This window comes from Pelecanus crispus, chromosome 9, assembly GCF_030463565.1.
Source record: "Pelecanus crispus isolate bPelCri1 chromosome 9, bPelCri1.pri, whole genome shotgun sequence".
Taxonomy (NCBI): domain Eukaryota; kingdom Metazoa; phylum Chordata; class Aves; order Pelecaniformes; family Pelecanidae; genus Pelecanus; species Pelecanus crispus.
In genome coordinates, this window is record NC_134651.1 from 33,965,989 (window position 1) to 33,990,957 (window position 24,969).

Genomic DNA, 24,969 nt, shown 5'->3' on the forward strand with positions numbered 1-24,969 from the left:
AAAGGCATGTAGTCTTGCTTATAGCCCTTTGGTTTTCTTTTTTTTTTTTTATGGTGAGCCTGTCAGCTGCATCACCAGTTGTTACAGCACATGGCTTCTTCCATTAAGAACAATGATGTACCCCATTTGGTTTAATTCTTATGTAAGTCAAGTGAGAAAAATAGTACTCACAAAGCATTTAGAGTAGTTAATAAAGAAGGATAGATTGCCTTTTCAGCTTTATTAGTCTGATGGAAAAGAAGTTTCACTGGGATTCTTTAGAATAGAGTTCATGTCACCGTGGAGAGCTGTGAGTGGCACTGAGATAATAATTTTCCTGTCTATATTATCTTCCTTTCAGATGGATTTCAAAACACTTTGCATACTGTTTGGTTTGATCATGTGCCCAAGCTCACTTTCCTCCTCACTGAAATATAGCCACTGCTGCAGAGGAATGCAGAAGCTATTTAGCCACTTACAACAACATTACAGAGTGGTTTAGGACTGGAAAAGAGAATCACCAAATTTAAATAAGGCCTCAGGAGAAGTTTAAGCAGCAGAATGTCAGATTTCATTCAGAAACCAGCTGATGCTGGAAACCTAATGTCACTGTTACGTGCAAGTGCCATGTGGTCCTTGCTTATGAACCTCAGTTCCGAGTCTCATTAAATTGAATAAAGTGGCTTTCAATGGCACAGTTCTTAATGTTTTGCTTCTTAATGTTTTGCTTTGTTCAGAAGGTCTCAGAGGAAAAGGTCACATGCTGTGCTATCAGTAAGTTGTCCTGCAGTCTGCGACTTTTCTGCAAAGGACTTCCATGAAGAAAACAGTCTATGAAACTTAGCAGGAGGTGCAGCATCAGGGTACATATGTTCTCCGAATCCTTTTTGGGCTATATTTAATAAAATCTGCTTTCTACCTTAGGGAGAATCAGTGTGAGATTGAGGCTAGCGGAAGTGTGAGTGTCCCTGTGCACACCCTTCCCAGCACCTATCTGCAGAAAGTGCCGGAGCAGCCAGAAGATGCTGACAACCAGAAGAACGTGACGCGGATGATTCAGCCACCTCTGGACAAAACTACCACTGTGAACATCCCTGTCACTATCACTGCCCCGCCAGGGGAAACCACTGTCATACCAAGTGAGTGCCTTTGTCCCCCTGCTTTTTGCTATGAAATTGCCAGAAAAAAAGCTGACTTTCCAAGGAGCTAGCAGAATACACTGGGTGATGGGGGCTTTCCTGGCCACCAGCATCCTTGCAGTAGGTGGACAGGAGAACTTGTTGATATAGGCTCTACAATTCATGCAACCTGCAGGAAACCAAAATGGGTTCCTGGGTGACCTGGTGGCTCTGGAAAACACCACATAACATTCCCTGGAGATGGCCAGAGCACATCCCATGTATCTTTGCATAATAGAAAGATGCAGGAGCAAGAAAACCAGCAAAATATAGTAACTGAGAGCTGTGCAGCAAAATAAGCAACTTCTGCAGCAAACCAGTCAAAACCTTGTTGTGAGCACAGGAATAGGTCCTCTGCTTTATCACCTTCTGCTGCTGCCATGCTGCAGGCTCCTACTCTAACATCACTGTGCTACAGTTCCTCTGGTGTCCCAGGGACCTGACTGGCCACAGACCCCTCAGCAAAGAACAGGGGAGGCAGTGGCATTGCATTCAAGTCCACAGACCAAATTCATGCTTCTTGGCCTATTAGCTGACCTGTGGAGCAGCAGGTTTTTCATGGCTCCACAGCTATCACAGCATCCATCGTGTGACCCTGCTGCTTTGGGTTCCTGCAGGCTGTGTAATTTTAGAGCTTCTTGCAATCCTCTGTATCTCAGTTTCAGCAGATCCACCATAGCTTGTCCTTTTCCAAAGCTCTGTGCCTTGGGTCTATCATTGTAGATTTACACTGTTTTGCAGACAGTCCCAAGATCATTGTACCCATGGTCTGCTCTGCAGCCACCCAGCCACCAGTTTGTTCTGTCCAGCTTGCGGCTCATCCCTGGCAGTGTAGGCACAGCCTAGAGAAGTCTCGAGAGCTGGGGTGGGGGGGTGCCAAAGAGAATTGCAGTGTGAAATCTAAGAGGTCCACATTAGATTGCAGGCTCTCAGGACTCTGCTTTCCAGAGGCACAGCCAAAAGCTAGCAGTTTCTCTACATGCTTTTTCACTGTGTTGTCAGCCACACAAGACTTGTCCGTGGGTTTTTTTGCGCCCCCCCCCCCTTCTTTTTTCTTAAATGGTAATTTTACTATATTGAAATACTGAGTTCCTGTCAATCACAATTTATCAGGCTCTCTCTTTCCTGGCCATTTCCTGTGTATCTAGCTTGAGATACAATAAGGAGTTTATTGAACATGTCACTCACACACAATGAAATGTCATTTTGTTGCAAAATAAAATAAAAAGTAATAAAAACCCTGCACCTAACACATTATAAGTGGGGGAGATTTTTGGATTCTAGGTCCTGTGAATTAATAGACAGGTGTATGTATCTGTCTAAGAAGAGAATTTGCAGCATAAAATGTTTTCCAGTTCATATATTGGAATTTCTCTTAAGTAAATTACCCTATAAAACCACTGCAAGTAAACTTATGATGGAAATTAGAGAATGTATTTCTGACCTTTGGGAGTGAGGTTCAGAACAATCTTCTAGGAGGGGATCATGTAAGTTAAAAACCTGATGTGAGATGGAGCTCAACACCTTTATACATGGGGAGCTCTGCCAAAACTGGGGTGCACTATGCAGGCACAGAGCTAGGGGGTCCAAGGAGTCCCTTCCAAGTTTCTGTTCTGAATTCTGGGAAGTTCAGCAGACTTAGCCCCAAAATTATTAAAGCTCATTGATGAATTTTTTCTTTTACGTAATCCAAAGCCAATTGTGCTACTGATCTATGGGACAAGATACAGAATTATAAGGTTGGTTAGACTTACTGTATTTTTTTCTTTCCAAGGATCCCTAGCTTGATCCTCTCTCCCTAATAATCTATGATATTTGGAATGGGATTTCCATCCCCAGTTTGGCAGCTTTTGTATAAATAAGTGTAAGGTTTCTTTGTTTGTCTGCATTGGGCATCTTCATTTCCTGGCCATTTCTGATGTATTGCTCATCAGTGCACCAGTTAAGGAGTATAATTGCAGTGTATATCATACTGTAGTAAATAGCGGTAATAATAATCAAATGATTGTTCATCACATTTAATCAACTTATTCAAAGGCTGTTTGCTATCCCAGCTGCATTGTTTGCATATCCAGCTGTTGCAGGCAGCCTGCTGTGTGAAGACTGCAGATACATTTTTAACTCTCTCATTTCTGTTTCCTTAAATTCACATTTCAGTGAACAACGTTGAATTTGAAAGTAAAACAGAGGAGAAGAAAGATGTCGATGACTTGACAAAAAATGGGCCTAAGCCAATCTTGCCTTACAGTTCCATGTTTATCCTAAGTCCTACAAATCCGTAAGTCCTCTGACTCTATAATACCACTTATGGGTTACAGGTACTCCAAGCATGGGTATTAAAAGTAATAACATTAGCTTGATCTTCATCTCTGCCAGTCAAACACATTGGGAAATTAAATAAAAGCTTACGTAGGCTGTGGACCAGATGCTGCCTTTCACCTGGGCTTTCCTGGGGGAATAAATTGCCAGGATAGGGAAAAGATGATGCTTTAGGTAGACCCTTCCTAACTGCCCTGATGATGGTCAGCTGGGCAGTTATTTGCTCAGGCGTAGATCACTAAAGTGTGGGAGTATGGACTATCATTGGGAGAAGACATTATTAGGAGAAGCAGGTTGGGGGCTGGTTTTGATGTCAGCAAATTATTCCAGGTTCCTCAGCTGGAATTCATGCTCTTTCCATACTAGTACTCTCGCATCACTGAAAACTTTGAAATTCTGGGAAAATGTGAATATTTTTCATTTGCCAAGGTTGAGAATACAGCTTGTGGGATCTATGAGATTACAGCATTTCTTCCACTTCAGGCCTCTCTGCCTCATGGGGAGCTTTGTAGTGAAAGCCTGTAAATACTGAATATGGCGCTCTGAAGGGCTGCAGGACTATACAAGAGCAGCAGGGGTTGTAATAATTGTAGCATGAAGGCCTGTGAATCATTTTAAGCAGTAACTCAGGGCAATGGAGGGTGTTTGAAACTTCTGCCAACCCAGAGATCTGCTAGGAGCAGATGTGATCATTTCTCTCTGGCTCAGGTAGACTCGTTGCAGTTCCTAGATGTTGCTCTCTGAGGTTGTACTCCACATGCTCAGATACCTAAGGTGTACTCAGGCCCTTCCTTTGGCAACTCGATTCAAGAGAAGAATGAGTGCTCCTACACCTCCTGCTACTCAGGACTGTGACATCCTGGCTGCCTATGCAATCGGTGGAACAAAATGGGCTGCTCTGTGTACTCTGACATCAGAAATGCATCTGTGGTGGAAGCCATGAGCTGGCACCACCAGACAGTAGGCAGGCTGAATATTTTCTTTACACACAAATGCCAGCTGCCTAGTTCAGGCTACAGCCCTGCATGCTCCAAGATGATATAGCTATGAGCACAAAAGGAATTAATCAGTGGGAGAAGTTAGAGATTATCTCTCAGTGCCAGCTGTTAGAGAGGGAGAATGACCCCAAACTACTGCTAATCTAATCTCACCTCCAAAGGAAATGAACTGAAGGTTCAATACGTATCCCTTCTGTCTCAAACCCACAAGAGACACTTGTATTTCCCCTTTCGCCTTCTCCAGCCACCCACCAGGTAGACCTCCAGACACTTTAGGATAACTGAGCCAAAAGCCCAGCAAGCTTTCCCTTTTCAGAGCACTGTGACAGCATTGTGCTATTTCAAATAAGGCAGCATGTCCTTTGAATTCATGTAAAAGGCAGCTTAAGGGGAGAAGAGAGCATTAGATGAGGTGCACTCATAGTGTAATTATACTTTCTGGGGCAAATTTGAATTATGGAGCTTAGCCCCTGTCTGGCTGGATAAGGAAACAGTGTTTCCCTAATATTTGGTAGCTCAAGTCTTTTTGTTGTGACCACCAAAAATGACTGTTAGTTGCAAAATGCTAAAGGCAGCAGTGCAGAGTGGGAAGCCAGGTGGTCCCAAGCCCAAAAAGGTCTGAGCTGAGGCGTGGACTGGGCAGACAGAGAAGCATCAAGACTTTTTTGTTTCATACATATGCTGTCTTCCCTCACCTCATTCTACAGTTATGACCTTCTGAACCTCATAGTCCAGGATTTGGAATGTTTTGGACATCTTGCAGTTTTCTCCAGCACACACGCCCCCTCTCCCAGAAGCTGTACTAAAAGACCATGGAAAAAAACAAAGTTCACTGGGAGAGAGGTATTATAACACAGGGCCAAAGGGAAATAACAAGATGAAGACTAAACTCTAGGAATGTCAGCAACTTGTTTTTGTTCCTCTGGGGAAGAGGCAGCCCCTGCTGGATCCCCTCAGGTGTTTTGTCTGGTGCTAACCGCTCAAGAGAGGTCTTACTGCATTCTGGGGTATGAAGGTTTTCACCACATCTATTGCTAACTATCTCCCTTCCAAGCTCCACTGGGGATGCATGTCCTGGATGCTGCTAGTGGGTAAAACAGTTCTGAGAAGTATAAATGAAATGTACTACTTTCCAAGTGCCACCCACCCTCTTAAAACAGACATGCATTTAAAATGATTTCTCAAGCACCACTGGCAGTTTACAAAAGCTCCTGCATCTCACTGCTCGTTATGAATGATGAAGATCTAAAAATAGGGATTTGTTAGTTCTCTGATGAATTGAGTTTGATGCATGAATTACAGTTACAAATCTTATTGAAAATGTTGCCTTTCACTTCTATGGATTCATAGAGCACATAGATGATAATCCTCTCTGTCAGATTGATAACCAGAGTTAAGGGATCCAGAAAAGCACTTTTCTTCATGTTATTTTGTATCAAATCTGTTTCCTTGATATTTGTAACTATTTTTCATTCTGCATCCATTAGCAATCCAGATAAAATGAATATATAAGTGGATGTGAAAAATAAATTTTAATTCTAACTGTTCAGATATTTGCTTAGAGAAAATGTGATATAGTAACTGAATTACATTCTCAGATAACAAGGTTTTGGTGAGTTACACGTATAATTTGATTCTCAGGCAGAACCTGAGTCCTTTATTCAGCTGACAAATATGGTGCAAATGTAGAGTTCTCTGTGCAGTTAAGTATTTGTGAATTGTGGTCAGATAGAGTTATTAGCTGAAATTTGTGAATAGTTTTGCATTGCTCAGAAATTGAAGCACTTGTCACTTTGACACAATTTGTGAAGAAAAAGATTAGGTTAAAGTAATCAAATATATTACTGTAAAGTATTTGTGCAACTTATAAAGCATAGCTTAGAATAAAGTGGAAGCAGAGGTACTTGGCAAGGGAGTTTTCTAGAAGTAATGCTCATAGTTATGAAGCCAGTTTCAGCTAAGAGTCTCACAGTGCATAGCATATATCTCAATTTTGAAGGGATTAGTTGATATTAAAACGATTTCAAAACTAGTTTTGAACTGACAGGACTTTAGCCTGTGAGTTCCAAGTGAAAAGGATTGGGGGGGTATATAAGCATAATTTGTAGAATTGAGTCCGAATGCTTGAAAGCTCTCAGTGCCTTTTTGATAGGTAGATAGATGCCATTCCTTTGCAGAGGGGGTAGAGAGCAGTGCAGAGATGTTAAATGTCTGTCTTTAAATCTCACCACAGATCTGCTGCAAACTGGAGTTTAAAGCCATTGATCTCGGTTTTTATTTTCTTACCATTATTGTATTAGGAATCCTAAAGGTGATATTCCTGATGAACGTTGTCCTTCTGCCAGTCTTTCATACCACAGAGCTTGACTTACAGCACCTGCAATAGCCCTCCTATGTGCTTATGTTGTTTGCAGGATTCGACGTCTGTTCCACTACATCGTCAATCTGCGCTATTTTGAGATGGTCATCCTCATAGTTATAGCCCTCAGCAGCATTGCCCTGGCTGCAGAAGACCCTGTCCAAGCTGAGTCGCCAAGGAATGATGTGAGTACCAACCAACATGGCCAGAATAAGGTTGTTCTGCTTCTCCCAGCAGTTATGCACATGGCATGTCCGTTCCCATCTCCAAAGGATAACACGGTGCACTGGCAAGTGCAAAACTAGAGCTTTCTTTAATAACATACTCAAATTAGCTTGTTTCACTATCAAAATGCTCACAATTCCTGTCCCTTTCTTCTTCTTCAACCACATCTAAGTTTGAGAACTTGGAAATCACTTGGTTGTTTGGCTGGTGTGGCTTATGTGGAAGAAGCCTGCAAAGCTTACACACCATTCAGCAATGGGAAAGGCTTCTCCAGTCACAAGCCAGGGCTGACACTGTCCTAAGATCCCCTGCTCCTGCTAGAGCAGAGCCTGAGGAAGTAAAACCAGATATGGCTTTTTATCTTGGGGCATGGTAGCAATCTCCTAGAATTAGTAGAAAATCTACCTATCCATGGATGTCAAATCAAAGTCACAGACTTCATAGATGGGTGCTGTTATGAGCAGAAGTAGGACTGTGCCACCTTTTACATAAGAGCATGCAGCCCAGGAATGTTCATGAAGCAAGAGAGCTGGGTGCCTCTTTTTCAAGCACATTCACATGAGTCTGTTGGCACAGAGCTGGTTACAGTTACATGGACAACTGGGAGTATACAGAACTGAAGAATAAGTATAGAATTGCAAGATGCATTTACCTAATTCTGGACTTTTCAGTGTAGATAGTTGCAGTATGTGGATATCATGTGATATTTATATTGACTTAATATGATTATACGTAGTGAATGGATATGAATCTGAAGGTGAATAGGTGCATCCCATCCACACAATGATGTCAAAATTTAGGAGATCTATAGATATTTGAATGGACTGGTATTGCATCTATCAGGGTGTGTACTGAGGAGTCTGTGTTCATCCACGCCTTAAACAGATTAAAGAACTGAATTGCTTCAGAGCACAAGTCGGCAGACCAAGTCAGAGCAGAAATTGCCTGGTCTGGCCTCCTGCTTCTGAATCTGGTCAATATTAGCTTTTTCCAGAGGAGGATCCATGAATCCTTGTGTCAGTAATGAGCTGAAGTAGCTACGAGCAATCTCTCTTCCTCATCCTTAATAACTGTGGAATCAGTTTTACAAAAAGGATTTTATCGCTTTCTTACTCTCCCAAGGACTTTAATAATACTATCATCAGCTACAGCAAAAGAGAAACCCAGGCTGCTACACAGATGCTAGCAAATAAGCTCTTTAGGAAAGGATATTCAAATATTTTGACTTGAAATATCCCTTTTGCCTTATTAAACCTGCCATATATGCAGGTGCACTGAAGCAACCCATGGACATGCATACAGCATAGAGTCTGGCAAGGACTGGAAAAAATGTTGCTGTTTAAATCAGATGATTCAAGTTTGTGCCTAAACTATTTGAAAGCCTCCAATTAGATGATATTTACCTAATGTAGAAAATAGACCATTGCTAGAACAGACTTTTTACTCTTTGCTCATATGCAGATTATTTCAGTGTGGAGTCTCCCCTAATATGCATTTCTCTTTCCCATTTAGGCTCTGAAATACTTGGATTATATATTTACGGGTGTCTTTACCTTTGAGATGGTGATCAAGGTAAGACTTTTTCCAAGCAAAAAGGTTCACCTCCCCTTTCAGATTTCCACTCATCTACTTCTGGGAAGCTGGAGAAGAAGGGCAGAGCACAACAGAGCTTCCTGGGGCACTTGGAGAGGTGGTGATGATGGAAAGCTTTAACTCAGGACCAGCACTCAGAAGTAGCCAGTGTGCAACAGATGCCTTTCTGTAGCGGCTCTCTTGGTTTCTTTAATCTCATGTTTTATGGAGGAAAATAAGGATACCTTTAGTAGCTGTGGTTGTGTAAGAAGATAGGAAATGTGAGTGCCTGATGCAGCAATGTCTGTGTATGGCTAAAGAGACAGGAGCTGGTAGACCTTACTGAGACATGTCCGATTCTTCCCTTTTCTTTTGATGCTCATCAGGAGTATTAATAGCAACTGATTCTTAGGTCTGCCATGTTTCAAAAAGTTGAGGATTTACCTTTTTACTTTACTCAGTAGGGTGATAGGTTTTGCTAAGACTGTGGGGCAGTAACTTTCCAGAAAGCACAACTCTAATAAAAGTCAGGATTTATTCTTGGGGTAATGATGGAGTTAGTTTTTACTGTCAGAGCAAGATGCAAAAGAGATGCAGAATAAAAACCAGACTTTCCCTTGTTTGTTCAGTAGAAGGATTTGGAGCTATGTGAGGAAAGCAACCTTAAGTGGGCAGTTGTAGAGCTCTCAGAAAAAACAGATAAAATGTCTAGCACGCACTTTAAGACTCAACTGTAGAAGCTCTTTAGCAGCATTGTAAGGAGAGACTCAGTCTTGTGCAGAAGCAAGCCAGGCTGCTATGCAGAGCAGCATCTTTCAGCAAGTGCTCCAGAGCAGGTGTATTTCTTTGACTGCTGCATTTGGCTGTGGGTCTTCCCATCCTCTCTTTGTGTTTTATTGTGTAATATCCTGTGCCAGTTGTTAATTCCTACTACTCTGGTAGGATTGGTGTAGAATAAAATTAAACTATTTGTATGTTTCATACACAGACTGCTGTTCCCATAAATTAACGCATGTCTGTGCAAAGAATCCTATGTAGCAGTTAAGTACTCTTGTCTCTCCTGCTTTTGGTTATGGTTTATTGACTTCAGCTTTGGTTTTGACAGAGCATTCTGTGCCTATTAGAGAGGAGCAGCTCGACTAAGTATCTAGGTGTTGTCCTGCTGCTGTGAAGCCCTGAAGAAGAGTTTGTGAAGGGTCATTTGATAAAGGACATACCTTTGTACCTCACTAGTGTTGATTTGGTACTTGTTTTATTAAAACTCTTTCTTTTCATGTGTTTCCTCTGAAGATGATTGACTTGGGGCTGTTACTCCACCCTGGCTCCTACTTCCGTGACCTGTGGAATATCCTGGACTTCATTGTGGTCAGTGGGGCCTTGGTGGCATTTGCCTTCTCGTAAGTACATTTTCCTTAACATCCCAATTTCTAGGGAATAAATTGCAGAGGAGGCAGGACCCCGGCACAGAGCTAGTTGAAGCATAGTGTTTGTGGCACTATTTCTCAGCGAAATGTTCAGTTTCTGCCCTTTATCATCTCGTAGCTGGGGGAAAGGAAAAAAAAAGTCCCTAAATTTTTGTTGTAGAATGTCTTGAAAGTTCTCCCAGCTTTAGGGTGAGTCCATTCACTGTTCATTCAAACAATAAGCCAAGAATTTTGTGACCATTTGGCCAACTTCTTTTCAAGGACACATTGTAACAGTTTATGGCAGTCCAGTGTCTTCAGACAAATGCTTTAGAAATTGTTCTTACTATGAAAAAATAGTTAATGAAATCAGCTGATAACTCAATGAACTCTTTACAAAACATTATTTCTAGAGTCATGGATATTTCTGGTTCATATACCTTTGGTATTTCTCTCTCCTCCTCCTCTCTCATTCAGGGTATTTGTATTTCCAGAGAGTTTCACTTCTAAGAATTGGTTTAGTGGTGGACTTGGTAGTGTTAGGTTAATGGTTGGACTGCATGATCTTAAAGGTCTTTTCCAACCTAAACAATTCTATGATTCTATGATAAGGCTATTTGCTCCCTCCCCCAATCACAGCTTTCTGTTTATGACATTAAATTACCTTCCATGTGCTTCTTTAATATCAGGGAGGATTTTGAGCAACAGACACAGAGGAACTGCTTTTTAAAAATAAAGATTAACTTTTCATTTGAGCATTTTTCTCAAAGAGACTAGAGGAAGAGCAATGCAGGTTCTTCAGAACTTGGGGAGCTCAGAGTTGGATGATGGAAAGAAATTTTCCACATGTAGTTCTGGGCCATGGAATAATTGTACTGCAAATGTTTTCTTGAGAAGTTCTAGGAGATGACCTGGAAACAAGCTACAGGACTTGGCCAGTTTAATCTTCTGCTAAATTAGCCTTGAGTAATTACAGTGAACATTTAGCAGCCCATGCCCAAACTCCACTCACCTGATTGTTGACATGATGATTAGAGAAGGTGAAGAAATTAGCAGTGTTTTACTTGTTAATGAGAAAAAGCATTCACCTTTGTCAAGGAACTGTGGAAGCATGTCTTGTGTATTTTAGACTGGCAGTAATTTTTAGGCAGACATATCTGTTGTTCCTCTTACATGCTCTGCTGATGAAAAATAGTGCCGTGTCCCTTGCAGCACAAAAAGTTACAGGGACATTTCTGGTAAGGTTGGCCTGGAATATTTCTCAGGAGTTTTTCATTTTGAGAGGTGTCAAAATTCCTTTCACATGAAGCCTGCGAGATTTGTATTTTAGATCTTTTATTCTTCATAGCAAATGCTGGATAAAAAACATCTAAGCTAATTTGACCAAGGAGTGGATGGACAGAAGGAGATGGGTTTGACGTTGTTGGTATGATTTTTGAGCCGGTAGAGGAGTGATACTTGGAGATATTGGGGTCTGGGCTTTCTGTGCCCAATCCTACACCAAAGAATTGTTTAGATCTTGGAGCAAGTCATGTCCAATATAAGTTTTTCAAAGGGATGCTGCCCTCCCCTCTTTAAGGACTTTGTTCCTATTCATTAGAAATTTGTTTTTCAGAGGAGCTGAGTGCTCTGTTGTAAGCAAGGTTGTCTTGAGATGGAATTGCTAGGCGGTCTGGTGAATGTCTTGCTTACCTAAAATTTGACATCCAAAACCAGGCTGCTTTTTAAGCTTGACTAGTTGTGTGTGTGGCTTAGTTTCCCTGCACATGAAATATATTAGCATAACATCTTTCAGAGCTGGATGTGGCCAGACTGAGTTAAGCAAAAACTGAGTTAAGCAAAAAAATGTTTAGCAAGTTAATGGAGCTCCTCTGAATTGGAGAGAGGTATAAAAGTAAAATAATATTAGTCACAAGTATTAGTGTGCAAAACAAGATTACCCAAGCCTGTGGTTCACTGAGAATTTTGCTTTTCCATTGAGAATCCAAACTTTCAAGGCAGACTGGGAGAAGAGGCATTTTGTGACCCCTTCAGAGCAACTCTATTTGCTGTGAGAACAAACATCAGGGTTTGCTTTTAAAACATCTTCTCTTTGAACAAGATTCTCTTTTGGACAAGTTATGGACTAAAATGAATAATTTTTAATCTTTCTGAGTCTTTCTGTGCTCATGTTTTCTATTGCTCACATTGGATCGTGAATATCTAACAGCACCTCGTCAGCCTCTAAATAAATCACTTGCACATCCCCTGATTCTGCTTCATAATAGTGTGCCCCAAGCTGCTTCTATTTTACATGCTCTTTGAGTAAGTATTGAGCAGGGATTTAGGGAATGTGAATGCATAAAACCTGCCTGCCTATTTACTGTCTCCCAGATTAAAGCGAGTCAAACTATTTCTGAGACTTGGGAAAATTTGAATTTCTTCTGTGATTTTTTTATTATGACTGTAACCTCTGTTACATGTCCATGTTTCAGCAGGCAGTGAGTGCTGATGTCCAATTCAGAGAATACTTGCAGTATCTCTGGTCTAACCTAAGAGCAGGAAATCCAGTCATTCGCAGGAGACGACTTGCTCTCCATTCCTGCCAGTCCAGTCATGAGTACTAACAAGTCTCAGACTGCTCAGATGAACGTTGGGTAGATAGTCATGTACTTAGCTCAACTGCATTGTTTGGTTAAACCAGACAGACACACCAAGCCTGCTGAATTTTGATAATCCTGAAAACGAGCTGTTGGAGAATAAACTGGGTAATCTTCGCTGTTTCATTAGAGCGCTTTTTCTAGCAAACACTACAGTCCTGTGTCACTGTAAAAATGTATTTAATGTGGTTGTTACCAGTTTCTGTTTGTAAGAACGCAAGATTACCACTCAGTGGGTGTGATTTAATTCATGCGTGTTCTTGACCTCATTGGTGTCTAGTGAAGGCCATGTGAATCAACTTCTTGCTGAATAGACATGTCCCTGGAAACGCAGGAAAAACAGAGCTCCCTGAAAAGCTTCCATCTGGAATATTGCAACAGCCTAGGTTTGTTTAGGCATACGAGATGATATCAGCCATTGCTACAAGATTCATAAAATCCATCTCAGCCTCTCAAACCAGCTGTCAGTCTGCTTTCTGCCTGTAGCTCTTTAGAAGCTATTCTGTGCTTGACTGTAATTCAAAAAAATTTTTTTAAAAAAAAGGCCCCCAGCGGGATGCTAGAAATATTGATAATACTGATGATGATGATGATAAAATAAAGTCTTCCATTTAGCAATGTTTTTCAAAGAGAAATTCCTTTCTTTTTCTAGAAATAAACATGCCACAAACATAGAGACATGTTTTAGTCTTTAGGGAAATAGAAGTAGAGGAGCTTAAAGCAAGCTAGCAAATTTGTCATCAAAATTTATCAGCCCCAGGTGTAAAATGTACTTGCGCAATAGAAATAGCTGATGAATAGCAGTAAAGAGATTGCATTTTTACATTTTCAACAACATAAAGGTGGCTAAGATGCACAAAATTTCACCCTGCGCTTTGGAAAAGCAAACAGCATTTGCCAAACAATCAAGGTTATTACCTCCCAAAGTGTCAGGAGGATGAAGGCATATTTGCCCTGTCTGCTTGTCAGTCGAAGGGCTGATGCACTGGGGGCGGGGGTATATGCTGTATAGCCAGTCTGTTGCTTCCTTGCTTGTTTTTTTCTTTTTTTTTAAACGTTGAGTTGGTGGGTGTGGGACACGGGATGGGGTTATCTGCCAGCACATATCTGTATGTGCATGGGGTGCACTGTATAGCCTTATGTTTCTGTTTGTCATTGACTCTGCTCTTTCTTTGTCTTCTTCTTGCTGGAATCTCTCTCTAGGAGTTTCATGGGGTAATATGTTATTCCTGTCTCTTGCTGCACTGTTATGCCTGTCAAACGTGTGTACACACACTTGCCACTGTGGAAACGAATCATGTTACACCCATTGCATCGACTCCTTTGTCCCTTTATTACTCATTATTCAGTGAAACGTATTTTCCCTTGACAATCCTCATTCATCCTAATTTTCTTTAAGCAGAGGATAGAAGCAGACTAGAAAGCCAAGTAGACCAGAGAGTCTTGATTAGAGAGTCAGAAACCATGATAAGCAGATATATTTGTAACAAAAAGATTTGAGGGGATGACTTAGTGGGTACATCGTTAATGTGTGAGTTGCAATTAATGAAAATCTTAATAACTAGGTTTAAAGAAGCAGTTTTATTCTCATTCAGAGGATTGCACCTCTAAACTGCATTACCAGTGCTGGAAGCTTCAGGACTAATTTTGTGCAGTCTGGGCAACACGACCCAGCTGGGATTCAGGCTGTCAGCCTCTGACATTGGTGAAAAGTCTTTGACATGAAAACAGAGTGTAGAGATCTTTTTGAGAGGTTGGCAGGGGCCATTTGTAAAGGAGGAGGTAACAAAAGTCGCATTTAACCATCTGCAAGGAGGTGGCAGTTTTGTCGTCAGTGTGGTACAGCACAGCTTTGCTTCGGAGGGGGAGGGGGAGGCAGAGCTGTATCGTCTCATGCCACAGTTCCAAGCAGGGCAGGAGCTCGGTTGGTGTCCTCTGCAGCAGATAACCCGGAGATGCCAAGAAAAGGATGCAAAGAAAGGTCTTTGATGTGGTCCAGGAAATTATGTACTTTCTTCTGTCTAGGAATCCAGATTACTTAGACCCTGGAAGAGGGTGGCTTTGTGCTTGGGCAGAGTTGCGTGACCACATTTACTCTTAAGTGGAAGAATTCACTTTCTGCCTTGGGGATTTCAGGCAATTGCAGAAGGCAGTGACTCCACCCTACTCTGAATATTTGATGACATGACTCTGTGAGGCCCATGTCACATGAAATCAGAGCTGCTGTCAGGAGCAACAGAAACAGGAAGCTTCCATTTTAAGCAACTATTCATTTTTTAAAGGTTCTTTTATTTATTAAAGGAAAAAAGGCCATGTAAAGTTCTTTTAAAATATTTTTAATGCTTTAAATAAATGAGCAGCAAACTGCCCCAGAAAAAACAGAACTGGCCTAATGCAACCAGAATTAATCTAATGCAATTTTTTTCTTCATGGTGTTCTTTTTTTGAGCCCAAGTCATTGGGCTTCTGTTTGCTCTCTTTATCCTGATTGCTATTCTGTAGCTCTTCTGAATTTTATAGGTGTTATTCTGCAGTCACCTAAGATCTTGTCCTTCCATAGCAATTTATTTTCATTGTGAGAAATATTGTGGTCGAAGTTGTGCTTGTATACATCATTTGACTGAATCCTAGTTCCATCTGGATCTTTTATTTTGTGGGACATCTGGCTTTGTATTAGAGCGCTGTAAAAAACAATATTGGCAGAGGGTGTTCTTAAAAACACTGAAAAAAAACCCTTAAGATTTTATTTGACAGGCTAAAATAGTTGCAGAAGATCCATTTAATTAAAATGCAATTTGCATCACTATAGTTCAAAGTACCAGTCCATTGAAAAAGCTTTCTCCTATAGCAGGAACCTTATTGTGACAAGAAATAAGTATGATTTTTCAGGTTTCTCTATATGACTTAGATCATAAATCCCATTAACATTTAATTGGCTCACGCTTTTTATTTGCTGAGGTGCCTGAAAGGAGGCAAAAAAAAAAAAAAAATCAACCCTTCTTAGTGTCCTTCGTTCAGGCAGAAGGAATTTTGTAGGACTGGAGCTGTCTGCCCTTCACCTCTAAGCTCTCAGTGCAGTCATCTGCACACCTCCTTGTGCGAGGCAAAACCACATTCTTCTCTCATAGATCCCTGCAGATTAGACTGTTTAACCTTCCTAGAAATATTAAGTCCACAGAGATTGTTGTTTCAGGCTTGGAGCCAGCCCTGTGAGACCTGAGTTAGCTCCTTCAGAGCTGAGAAGTGTCTGTTCTCGTCTTGAACTTCCCTTCCAGGAGGCCTTATTAGTACAGTTGTTATTTAGTGCAAATGCATGGCAGCATAGTAAGTAGGAGTTTAGGTCTCCTGGAAGACACTATGCAGTTCTGTGGTTCTGCCTGAACCCAACTGAGAACTCTTGAGGTTTATTCAGTAGCTGTCTGCCAGTGGCTGTGCTGCTAAGATGGGCTGGGTGTGTTAATCTGCAAACCAGAAACGTGGCCACAAATGATCGAGAATTGAATATAGTTCTGGGCCAAGGTATGCCACCTCTTTTTTTCTCCTACTGCCCCAACCACATGTCCCTTAACCCTCTCAACTTCACTCTTCTCTCGCCTCTACTTTCCTCAGCTCTTCACCCTCTCTGCCCTGGCTTCCTCATCTAGTTAAACTCCAAATGGCTGGGCAACATGGAGCAACCCAAGCGATTTGCTTGGCCTGGCCTTCCAGAGGGGAGAAGGCAGAGGGAGCAGCAGGGGCAGCCAAGGTGATTGGGCATGTGCTGGGTGACCATCAGACATGGGGACAGACTGGCTGGCCAAGCCAGGTGGTATCTCCTTCCTGGTAACCTGTTTCCCCTTCTGCTTCCCTCCTGCCACTGACTGTCCTCCTCAAGAGGCTGAACAAATTGTTTTGCAGCCAGGACATTGCTAAGGATCAAAGTTGCATGGGGAGTAGGTGAGCTCCGGTTTGGCTGGCTCAGCTGGAGACTATGGTGACAAGGAGATGGCTGCAGTGACCATGACCAGATTGTTGCTTGCCAGGAGCTGGTGATTTGAAAGCAAGTATGCAAAGCCAAACATGGGTCAGATCTTCAGTTATGCTAAAACCTGAAGAGAAAGCCAGTAAAAGCTATGTTGGCAGTGTCTGCTTCATCTCAACCAGATTAAAGGGTCTCTAATGAGAATCAAAAATTATTTCTTTTAAAGTTATAATAGTTATTTTGTGGCATTAAATCAGTCCCATAACTCTGTGAGTATTAGCTCAATCACCCGGATTTACAGCTGTGCCAGGAGTCAGGATCCATCTGTGGCTGATTAAAATGGCTCTAAAGCAGCCCTGAAAGATGAGATAGGGAGAGGATAGGTAAATCTCCATCCTGTTCCTCCTCTCCTCCATTTGCAAAGGCAACTTGTGTTCAATGTATAAGTCATTGGGATACAACCCATGGCCCTCCAAATATTCCTTATGTCTCACTGCTTATTGCATTTCAGGACAACTGCAGTGACTGGTAATTGCAGAAAGAGATTGGAGATGAGACAGGAATGAGTGTTTCTAGGTTGAAGATTCCAGTCCAGTGTTAGTATTGAGTAGTACAGTATTAGTACTGAGTTATTAGTCTTTTAGAAGTGGATAGATTGCAAAAAGATACCTTCCAGGGCGGAGCAAACTCAGCCAGCCATGAAAATGGGTGGTTTCCTTGCTCTCAGTGCTTATCCCTTAGCATAGTGCATAGGGCTGGCTGCTAGCAGGGTGGGGGAAGCTTTGCAGTTCCACTACCTGCACATACCTCTTGTGGGTCTCTTGGGTTACTTGTATTTCTATTGCTTTCCCATTGGAGAAGAGAAATGTTTAGCAAACTGGAAGAGCATAGAATAGGTATATCGGCATCTGTTCAACATGTTATTCATTCACACCTGTGTTATTTCAATACAGTCTCAGACCCAAACCTATAGTCATGAATAAAACTCTGTTAAAGATTTTCATCCCATTTTTCACTTCATATGAAATGAAGGGGAATGTCATTGTTTTGCTATTGGGTTGGAAGAAGACGTAACTGTGTCTTTTTTATGTATTTTGGAAGTGCATGAGGAAAGGAACTCTGTCCTTCCCCTAAAAACCTCTTAATGGTAACAAGAGGAATGGTCTCAAGTCTTGCACTCAGTTTTAACAAAAATTAAAACCAAAATGTGACTTACAGCACCTGCATGCGTAAGTGGGAAGTTGCCCTAGCACTGTTCCAGGCATGTAATATGCTGTCATATTACATGTTCCCACATGGGTTTGGTAGCATGTCTTCCAAGAGAGACTCAAGGATGAGGGTACAGGCATGGAGAGGCTCTGGTCCCCAGGAGAGCTCTGTCCCTCACCATGAAGGTTCCAGTTCCCTCTGGTCACTGTCTGCTTGTCTAGACCCAATGTCCCTGACAGAGAAGTGCAAGAAGCACACAGAGAAACATCCTCCTGTCTCACCCAGGTGCCTGGGAGGGAGGAGAGCCAAGTGTGACTTTCTCACTTCTCCTGTCTGGGGCTGGGATGAATGTACTGAGCCTCCTCTCCTCGTGGCTGCAGTCGAGGTGTGCTGCTGCCCTGGCTTTGACTGTTGCCTGGGTGGGGAGTTGGGGCAGGAAGCTCACCAGTTCCTGGGTGATGCTCTGAGTAGCTGGGAAGTGAGTGAAGGCTGGAGAGCATGTGTGGCTGAACACTGCAAGGACCATGTCCTGCTCACAGCCTTCCTCCTGTGTGGTGATTAACACATCTTAAGTGGGCGTTCATCTGCAGTCCTCACTAGTACTGTTTGTCTCTGTGGTGAGGATGGCACCCAAAACCTGTAAAAAAAAACCAAAACAACAAAACCCAAAACAATTCTACAACCAAAACCACACTGGGTACCTATAGATATTCTAGTTAGTGACCTGAGGACCAAACTATTCCCTCTGTTGTTCTTGTGCCTTTTATCCCTTGCAGAGGAACCAAAGGCAAGGACATCAACACAATCAAGTCACTGCGAGTTCTGCGGGTCTTAAGACCACTGAAGACCATTAAACGTCTGCCAAAACTAAAGGTTAGAGAATAACCACAAATCTTTCCTTCTCTGAAGGTTTGCAGCTGGTCTGAGTGGAAGCTGATGGACTAAACTTAATCCAAGTTATTTCTGTTCCTTTTATTTTGTTGCAATTAATATCTTTGCCAGATTTATAAAAATAGCTGTACAGATGTTTAGCAAATGTCAAACACTTGTTTCTTTTGCAAACATTGTGTGCAATATTATGAATTACTGTGAATCCACATTAAAATCAAACGTCTAAAAAAAGAAAAGAAAAACATGCAAATAAATTAAGTTACAGTTCATAAGTGTGATGCTCTTAAACATTGTATAGGAGAAAATAGGTTTTGGAGTGTTTGACGTTCCCTGGAGAACTTAACATGAATATTGCAAGATTTTCCACAGTCTGTCTAAAGAGAAATGTCATTGCTGTATGAGGATGTTTAATCTGTTCATCTTTTCTATTAAAGAACATATAGTGCAGGGTTTTATAGCAGTACCCTTTCATTTCTAGAATACTAAGTTACAAAGTAAAATAAATGTAATGGCCTGTGGTTACTTATTCAACACCATTTCACAAACTCTTTGAGATACAGCCAGCCCCTGGAAGAAGAGAATGGAAGGAGCTACAAAATTTAATAATTTCTGAGTTTTGGGAACTCTTGAATACCTACTGTAGAACATCTTCATGTGGCATCACTGCTTGCAGGCAGTCTTCTGTGAGAGATGGGGAAAAAGCAATGGGTGCTTTTGCAATGGTGAAACTATGTCTGCCAATTCCTGTTTTCACATAGTGGCACATAAAAATCAGGGTCAGCTGTTATCTAGATTTGCTTTTGTCCTTACCCACAATTCATGCTTAAATAATTTTGATTTTATGCATTTTTTATGCATACTAAATTTGCCTTAAAATATAGGGAAGAGTAATGTTGAACAATGTAGAAAATGGTCTTTATTTGTTTAGAAATTTGAAATGTACAGCTCTTAGGTCATAAACAAGTCAACAGTAGCTCAGTCCTCCAGCAGGATGCCGAACCCTTGCTTTTTATTGAATGTCTTCCTTATTTTCAAGCCATTTTACAGAGTAATTTTACCACTTCTTCGGAAGTATTTAGAAATCTTTATGTGAAGCAGAAGTCATATTCATATGGTTTGTCTTCAAAATTATTTCAGTTTCTTTTTCCTGGATGTGGTCTTGTATGCAACAATCAGCAAGATTGATGGGGTGATTAGAGATATTTCCAGTGTTTTAATTCAGGATTTCTGGGTTGCATCAGGAGTGTCATTTTGTGAATTATTCACTTCCATTCAGAGAAACGGGAACAGTATTGTACAAACCCCGCGCTTGGGCAGTAAGACTGCTCAATTTCTATTATTATGACAAACTTCTCAGACTAAAATTAAACTGCAAATTACTTGTAACAATGAATCAGTGACTAATAACCAAATAATAAATGTATTTGAGAAGCTCTTTGCAGGGAGTTCAGCACTGACATATGCTGACTAGATTAGTCACACTTAATTTTGATAGACAGTTCATTAGAAAAATACTATTTGAAACATTTGGTTGTTTTGTATCTGGTATATTTTCCTTATTATTCAAACCATTCAAGTAACTGTCAATGAGTAACGTATATGACAAGTTTTTACCTATCCACTGGGAATAAATTGAACACAAGTATGTTTGTCATTTCATAATTGGCCATGGAAATGTTTACTTAGGACTAATATTCATCTCGACAAGCTGCGATTGTCTTTAGAAATTTTATGGGCCTCACCAGAAAATTCAGTGGCATAGCCAAACTCGCCAAGAAAGCAGGAGATGTAGGAAGCCAGAGTTATTTCTCACAGCTTGGAGCATGACTTTTGGTCAGACACTTGGTGTGCAAGTCCATGAAGCTATCCATGGGTTGTAGGTTGGGTAATTACTCCCAAGTGTAGTTAGATGCTAGATGCCAAGATGTTAGATGCACTTTTCTTTTCTTTCAACCCCTTAACATTTTCTCCTCCATCCCCAGGCTGTCTTTGACTGTGTGGTGAATTCCCTGAAGAACGTCCTCAATATCCTCATAGTTTACATGCTCTTCATGTTCATTTTTGCCGTCATTGCTGTGCAGCTCTTCAAAGGCAGATTCTTCTACTGCACTGATGAGTCGAAGGAACTGGAGAAGGACTGCAGGTACGGGCAGGGGCTGTGGGGGTAAGCCCAATTTTCTTTTGGCAGCAGCAGCTCCCTTGACTGTCCCAAAGCTGCATCAGTTGGATATCTGCTGAGCTTGATGAGTCTCCTGTAAGTAAGAGCAATGCTTCAGTACAATTACCCTAGAGGTGAATTTTCCCTTTTTTTTTTTTATTTAATAGCTGCATCATTCCTGGCTCTGCTCTAACATATGTTTGCCCAAATACTTAATGATACAGGGGAGCAGGCTCATTTTCCCAGGAAGGGCTAGGTTTGATTTTAGGTTAAAGGGGCTTTGAAAGGATGGCAGTGATTCCTTTTTCTGCTTGCTACCTTGATTCTTAGGGCTTCTATGAATTAGAAAAACATAATGAATGGATAATTGGAAGTGAAGGAAGTTAGAGAGCTCCTAATTAGCTAGAAAAAGGGTCAGTATTTGAATATCTTAAAAGCCCTGTCATGCTTTGTCCTTTGCAGCAGGCTGTCAAGGTGCTTTACTCACAATGTACATCTTCCTCACTTGCCTTTTTTCTTGGCACCCAAACCACATCCTCAACACTGTCCAGGTCTGCCCGCATTAACCCTCTCCTGCCACCTTGCAAATGCAGGGCATGTCCCTGGTGGGACCGCATGTACACAGCAGCCACAGACACTGTCGCTGCAGTTCTTCCTTGCAATAAAGCAGATACATTACAGAAAGAAATGTGAAATTATAGAAAAATGTAGGTTGGAGGGGAACTCTCCAGATGCCAGGTCCATCTGCCCCTCAAAGCAGGACCCAGTTAGAAGTTAGATCCAACTCTGAAGTAGAAGCCAGAGACTTTTCCCCATCAAGCAGCACAGTTTTCTGTGGGGTCAGAAAATTTGGGGGCCAGTGTGCTGTTAATTGCCGGCTTTGCCTAATGGATGAATGTCCTGGTTACAATTTCTTTCATTTCTAGACCTCGGGTCCAGTCCCTGTGGCTCAAAAGGGCTTGAAAAATGGCCTTTGCTTCTGTTACAAACCTAGGGGCTGTCTCTTTATTTGTCTTTAGTACACAGCACAGTTGGACTCTGCTACTGGGGCTTTTCGATGGTCCTCAGTGAGTCATATGAAATGGCTGATTTGGTTTAATTCTCTCATTTGGTCTGAATCTCTGTTTATCCTAGGGGTCAGTACCTCGATTATGAAAAAAATGAGGTGGAGGCGCAGCCCAGGGAATGGAAAAAATACGAGTTCCACTATGACAACGTGCTCTGGGCTCTGCTCACGCTTTTCACCGTCTCTACAGGTGAAGGGTGGCCAACGTGAGTACACAGGACTGGCAGGGTCAATGATTGTGGAGGTAATAGCAGTTTTCCACAGCTCTGAGGGACATGTAAATGGCACATGACCTGTGAAATAAGAACAGTCTTTCATCATCTAAGCTTTTACTTTCCCTTTTGTGATTATTGGGTGAATCAGCAGGCAGGGCTCTGCATTTATTTTGATGTTCTTCTGAGCTTGCACAGGGATGCTTAGGCAGTACTCAGTACTTATAGCTTGTTTGCTCCAGTCTTTTGGACTTGCACACCTTCCTCAGGTGTAGAATTGATAATGGGAATATAAGAAAATGAGGGGGAAAAAAGTATTGTGACCTGTGCTGAAAGTATGCTCGGTATGACAGTCCCAAAAGTGTAATTACTGTTCAGCATATGACTTTATTTTGGCACACTTTTCTGCTGGGACACGTGGAGTACAATTCATGGTCAGGGTTTCTCCATGGCAGGCCTTCTCTGTCTTCCACGTTCAGCTATTTCATAATAAAGAATAAAACATACAGCATCAGTCTCCTTCTCCAGTCCCTCACTGTGTTCCCCTACTCAGAGTTCATCAACATCTTTCTTTTCCCACCCTTACTTCATCCCTGTTGACCAGAGAAGAGAAACCAGATCTAACTGTATCCTCTCCCCTTGGCCAGGGGATAAGTGGATTGGTACGTAGCAAATCTCCATTATTCTGCAGAGTGGTGAAACCAGCAAGGGTTTCCCTAAAAATATCCTCAAGGAAAACTTCTTCCCAGCCATAGACATGGGAGTGAGTTTGACCTGAGCATATGTGGAAAACCCTCCACATGAGTGAAGGCCAGTGAGTAACTATCAGGGTGTCATTGGTGCTTCACATTGATTTTGTTGACTTTTCTTCTCTCTTTGCGCTTGATTGCAGTGTGCTGAAGCACTCAGTGGATGCTACCTACGAGGAACAGGGTCCCAGCCCTGGCTACCGAATGGAAATGTCTATCTTTTACGTGGTGTATTTTGTTGTCTTCCCTTTTTTCTTTGTGAACATCTTTGTGGCGTTAATCATCATCACCTTCCAAGAGCAAGGAGATAAAGTGATGTCAGAGTGCAGCCTCGAGAAAAACGAGGTACCCGCCTTCTGAATCTGGAGTTAGCACCTGGGGGTTCAGAGCACCTTTGTATTGGTGGAAGCCCACCCCTTGTCCCTCCTGTGCCATGGGGGGCTTTAGAACAGTCATTACCTGAGGCTGTGTGGTGTAGAGCCCAAACCAATTACAGACTGTTTCAGCTTTTGCATGAAAACAAAACGAGGGAGAGCCCCCGAATGCTGCATGTTAGTAAGCACCGTCACACATCCCCATGGACCACACCTGTCCTTCAAAGCGAATATAGACTTGTATGTTAGCTCAAGCATGTAGGCGTGGAAGGAAACAGAAATCTTTGGCCTTTTAGGGGCCAGTCATCAGAAATCAAACTGAACTACAATTGCCACAGATCCCCAAGGGAACGCTCCTCTCACCAGGCTAGTTTTGTGCCTGGCTGAGATGATGTCCACCTGACAGTAGATGCCTTGGGAAGAGTGTAAGACCAGGGCAAGCACTTATGAGACTTTTCTTTAATGTCCTAGCAAATACCATTGTTTTCAGCTCAGGAACTTTCTGAGTTGGACATGGTTTTTCTTTAGTTAGCGGCATCTGTGTATCTGTCTTCCTTGAATGTATACAGTTTCCTCCTGAACCCATGCAGATTTTTAGCATCCGCAATGTACTTCATCTGGGGTCCCACAGCCTCAATGACCTGTTGTGCGAAGAACCATCTCTTTTCATTTATTTTGAAACTGGAACCTGATTTTTGATGAAAAGAGATGATTTTTTAATCAATTATTAATTAGTGCATTGTTTGTCTGTATGAACAAAAAGTCCAACATAAAGCAGAATATTTAGAGATGCTTTACCCACATTATTTTTCAACTGAGCAGAAAATATTTTCACACTAATTTAATACTTTGAATTCTTATCTAAATCCAAGATGAGAAAGTGATCCAGAATCAAAACTTCTTGTGGGTAGAAACCAATTTTTAATGCAGTTTTACACTCAAAATAATGTGAACAGAAATAACTGACTAAGGGGGTCTTTAAGAGTTCATGAAATGTTATTAGCTGGACAGGTTTTGCTGTGTGTGAGAACATACCTGGGTTTCAGAATACTTTTTTTAAAATACAGATAACATCTTTACCAATCCTCCAGTTTCTATAATTACATATCAGGAGGAATTGGCAGAGTATTTTCTGAAGTGAACCTGTGGATTTATAACTCCCTTTCCTAAGTGGGAAGTGATCTGGACCTATCGGGACCTGGGTTGGGATGGAAGGCTGTCTCCTAGGAGTGTTGTGGGGTTTAATATTTCAGCAAGTGTCCAAAAGTGATTACAATTTGGGGATCCTGTGCTGCCTTTTACAGTGGTAGTCAGTACTGCGTCATGTGTAAGAAACACAGAAATATCATCCTCCACTAAATGCTCTGTGCACTCATCCAAAAATTTCCCGAGTGATAGAGACTGCCAGCCCCTTTTTTGTATTCTTTTCATCCCATTTTTGTTTTGTAGAGGGCCTGCATAGACTTCGCCATAAGTGCCAAGCCACTGACCCGCTACATGCCTCAGAACAAGCAATCCTTTCAGTACAAGATGTGGAAATTTGTGGTGTCCCCTCCCTTTGAGTATTTTATCATGGTCATGATTGCACTCAATACCATTGTCCTAATGATGAAGGTTAGTGGGTTGTTACTGAATCTTTGCAATTTTGGGCTAGCAAATGTGGTGTTTACTGGAGAGG

General features: G+C 41.7%; 1 protein-coding gene across 1 annotated transcript in view; it reads left to right on the forward strand.

The window, feature by feature from the left end:
• Nucleotides 1–24,969, forward strand: part of CACNA1B (calcium voltage-gated channel subunit alpha1 B) — a 310,510-nt gene that overhangs the window by 231,969 nt on the left and 53,572 nt on the right. Inside the window, exons 21-30 of the mRNA XM_075716221.1 lie at nucleotides 904–1,118; nucleotides 3,315–3,435; nucleotides 6,889–7,018; nucleotides 8,571–8,630; nucleotides 9,921–10,027; nucleotides 18,618–18,714; nucleotides 20,715–20,875; nucleotides 22,025–22,162; nucleotides 23,061–23,262; nucleotides 24,741–24,905. Coding sequence (XP_075572336.1) covers nucleotides 904–1,118; nucleotides 3,315–3,435; nucleotides 6,889–7,018; nucleotides 8,571–8,630; nucleotides 9,921–10,027; nucleotides 18,618–18,714; nucleotides 20,715–20,875; nucleotides 22,025–22,162; nucleotides 23,061–23,262; nucleotides 24,741–24,905 — 1,396 coding nt within the window. The remainder of the gene's footprint in view (nucleotides 1–903; nucleotides 1,119–3,314; nucleotides 3,436–6,888; nucleotides 7,019–8,570; nucleotides 8,631–9,920; nucleotides 10,028–18,617; nucleotides 18,715–20,714; nucleotides 20,876–22,024; nucleotides 22,163–23,060; nucleotides 23,263–24,740; nucleotides 24,906–24,969) is intronic.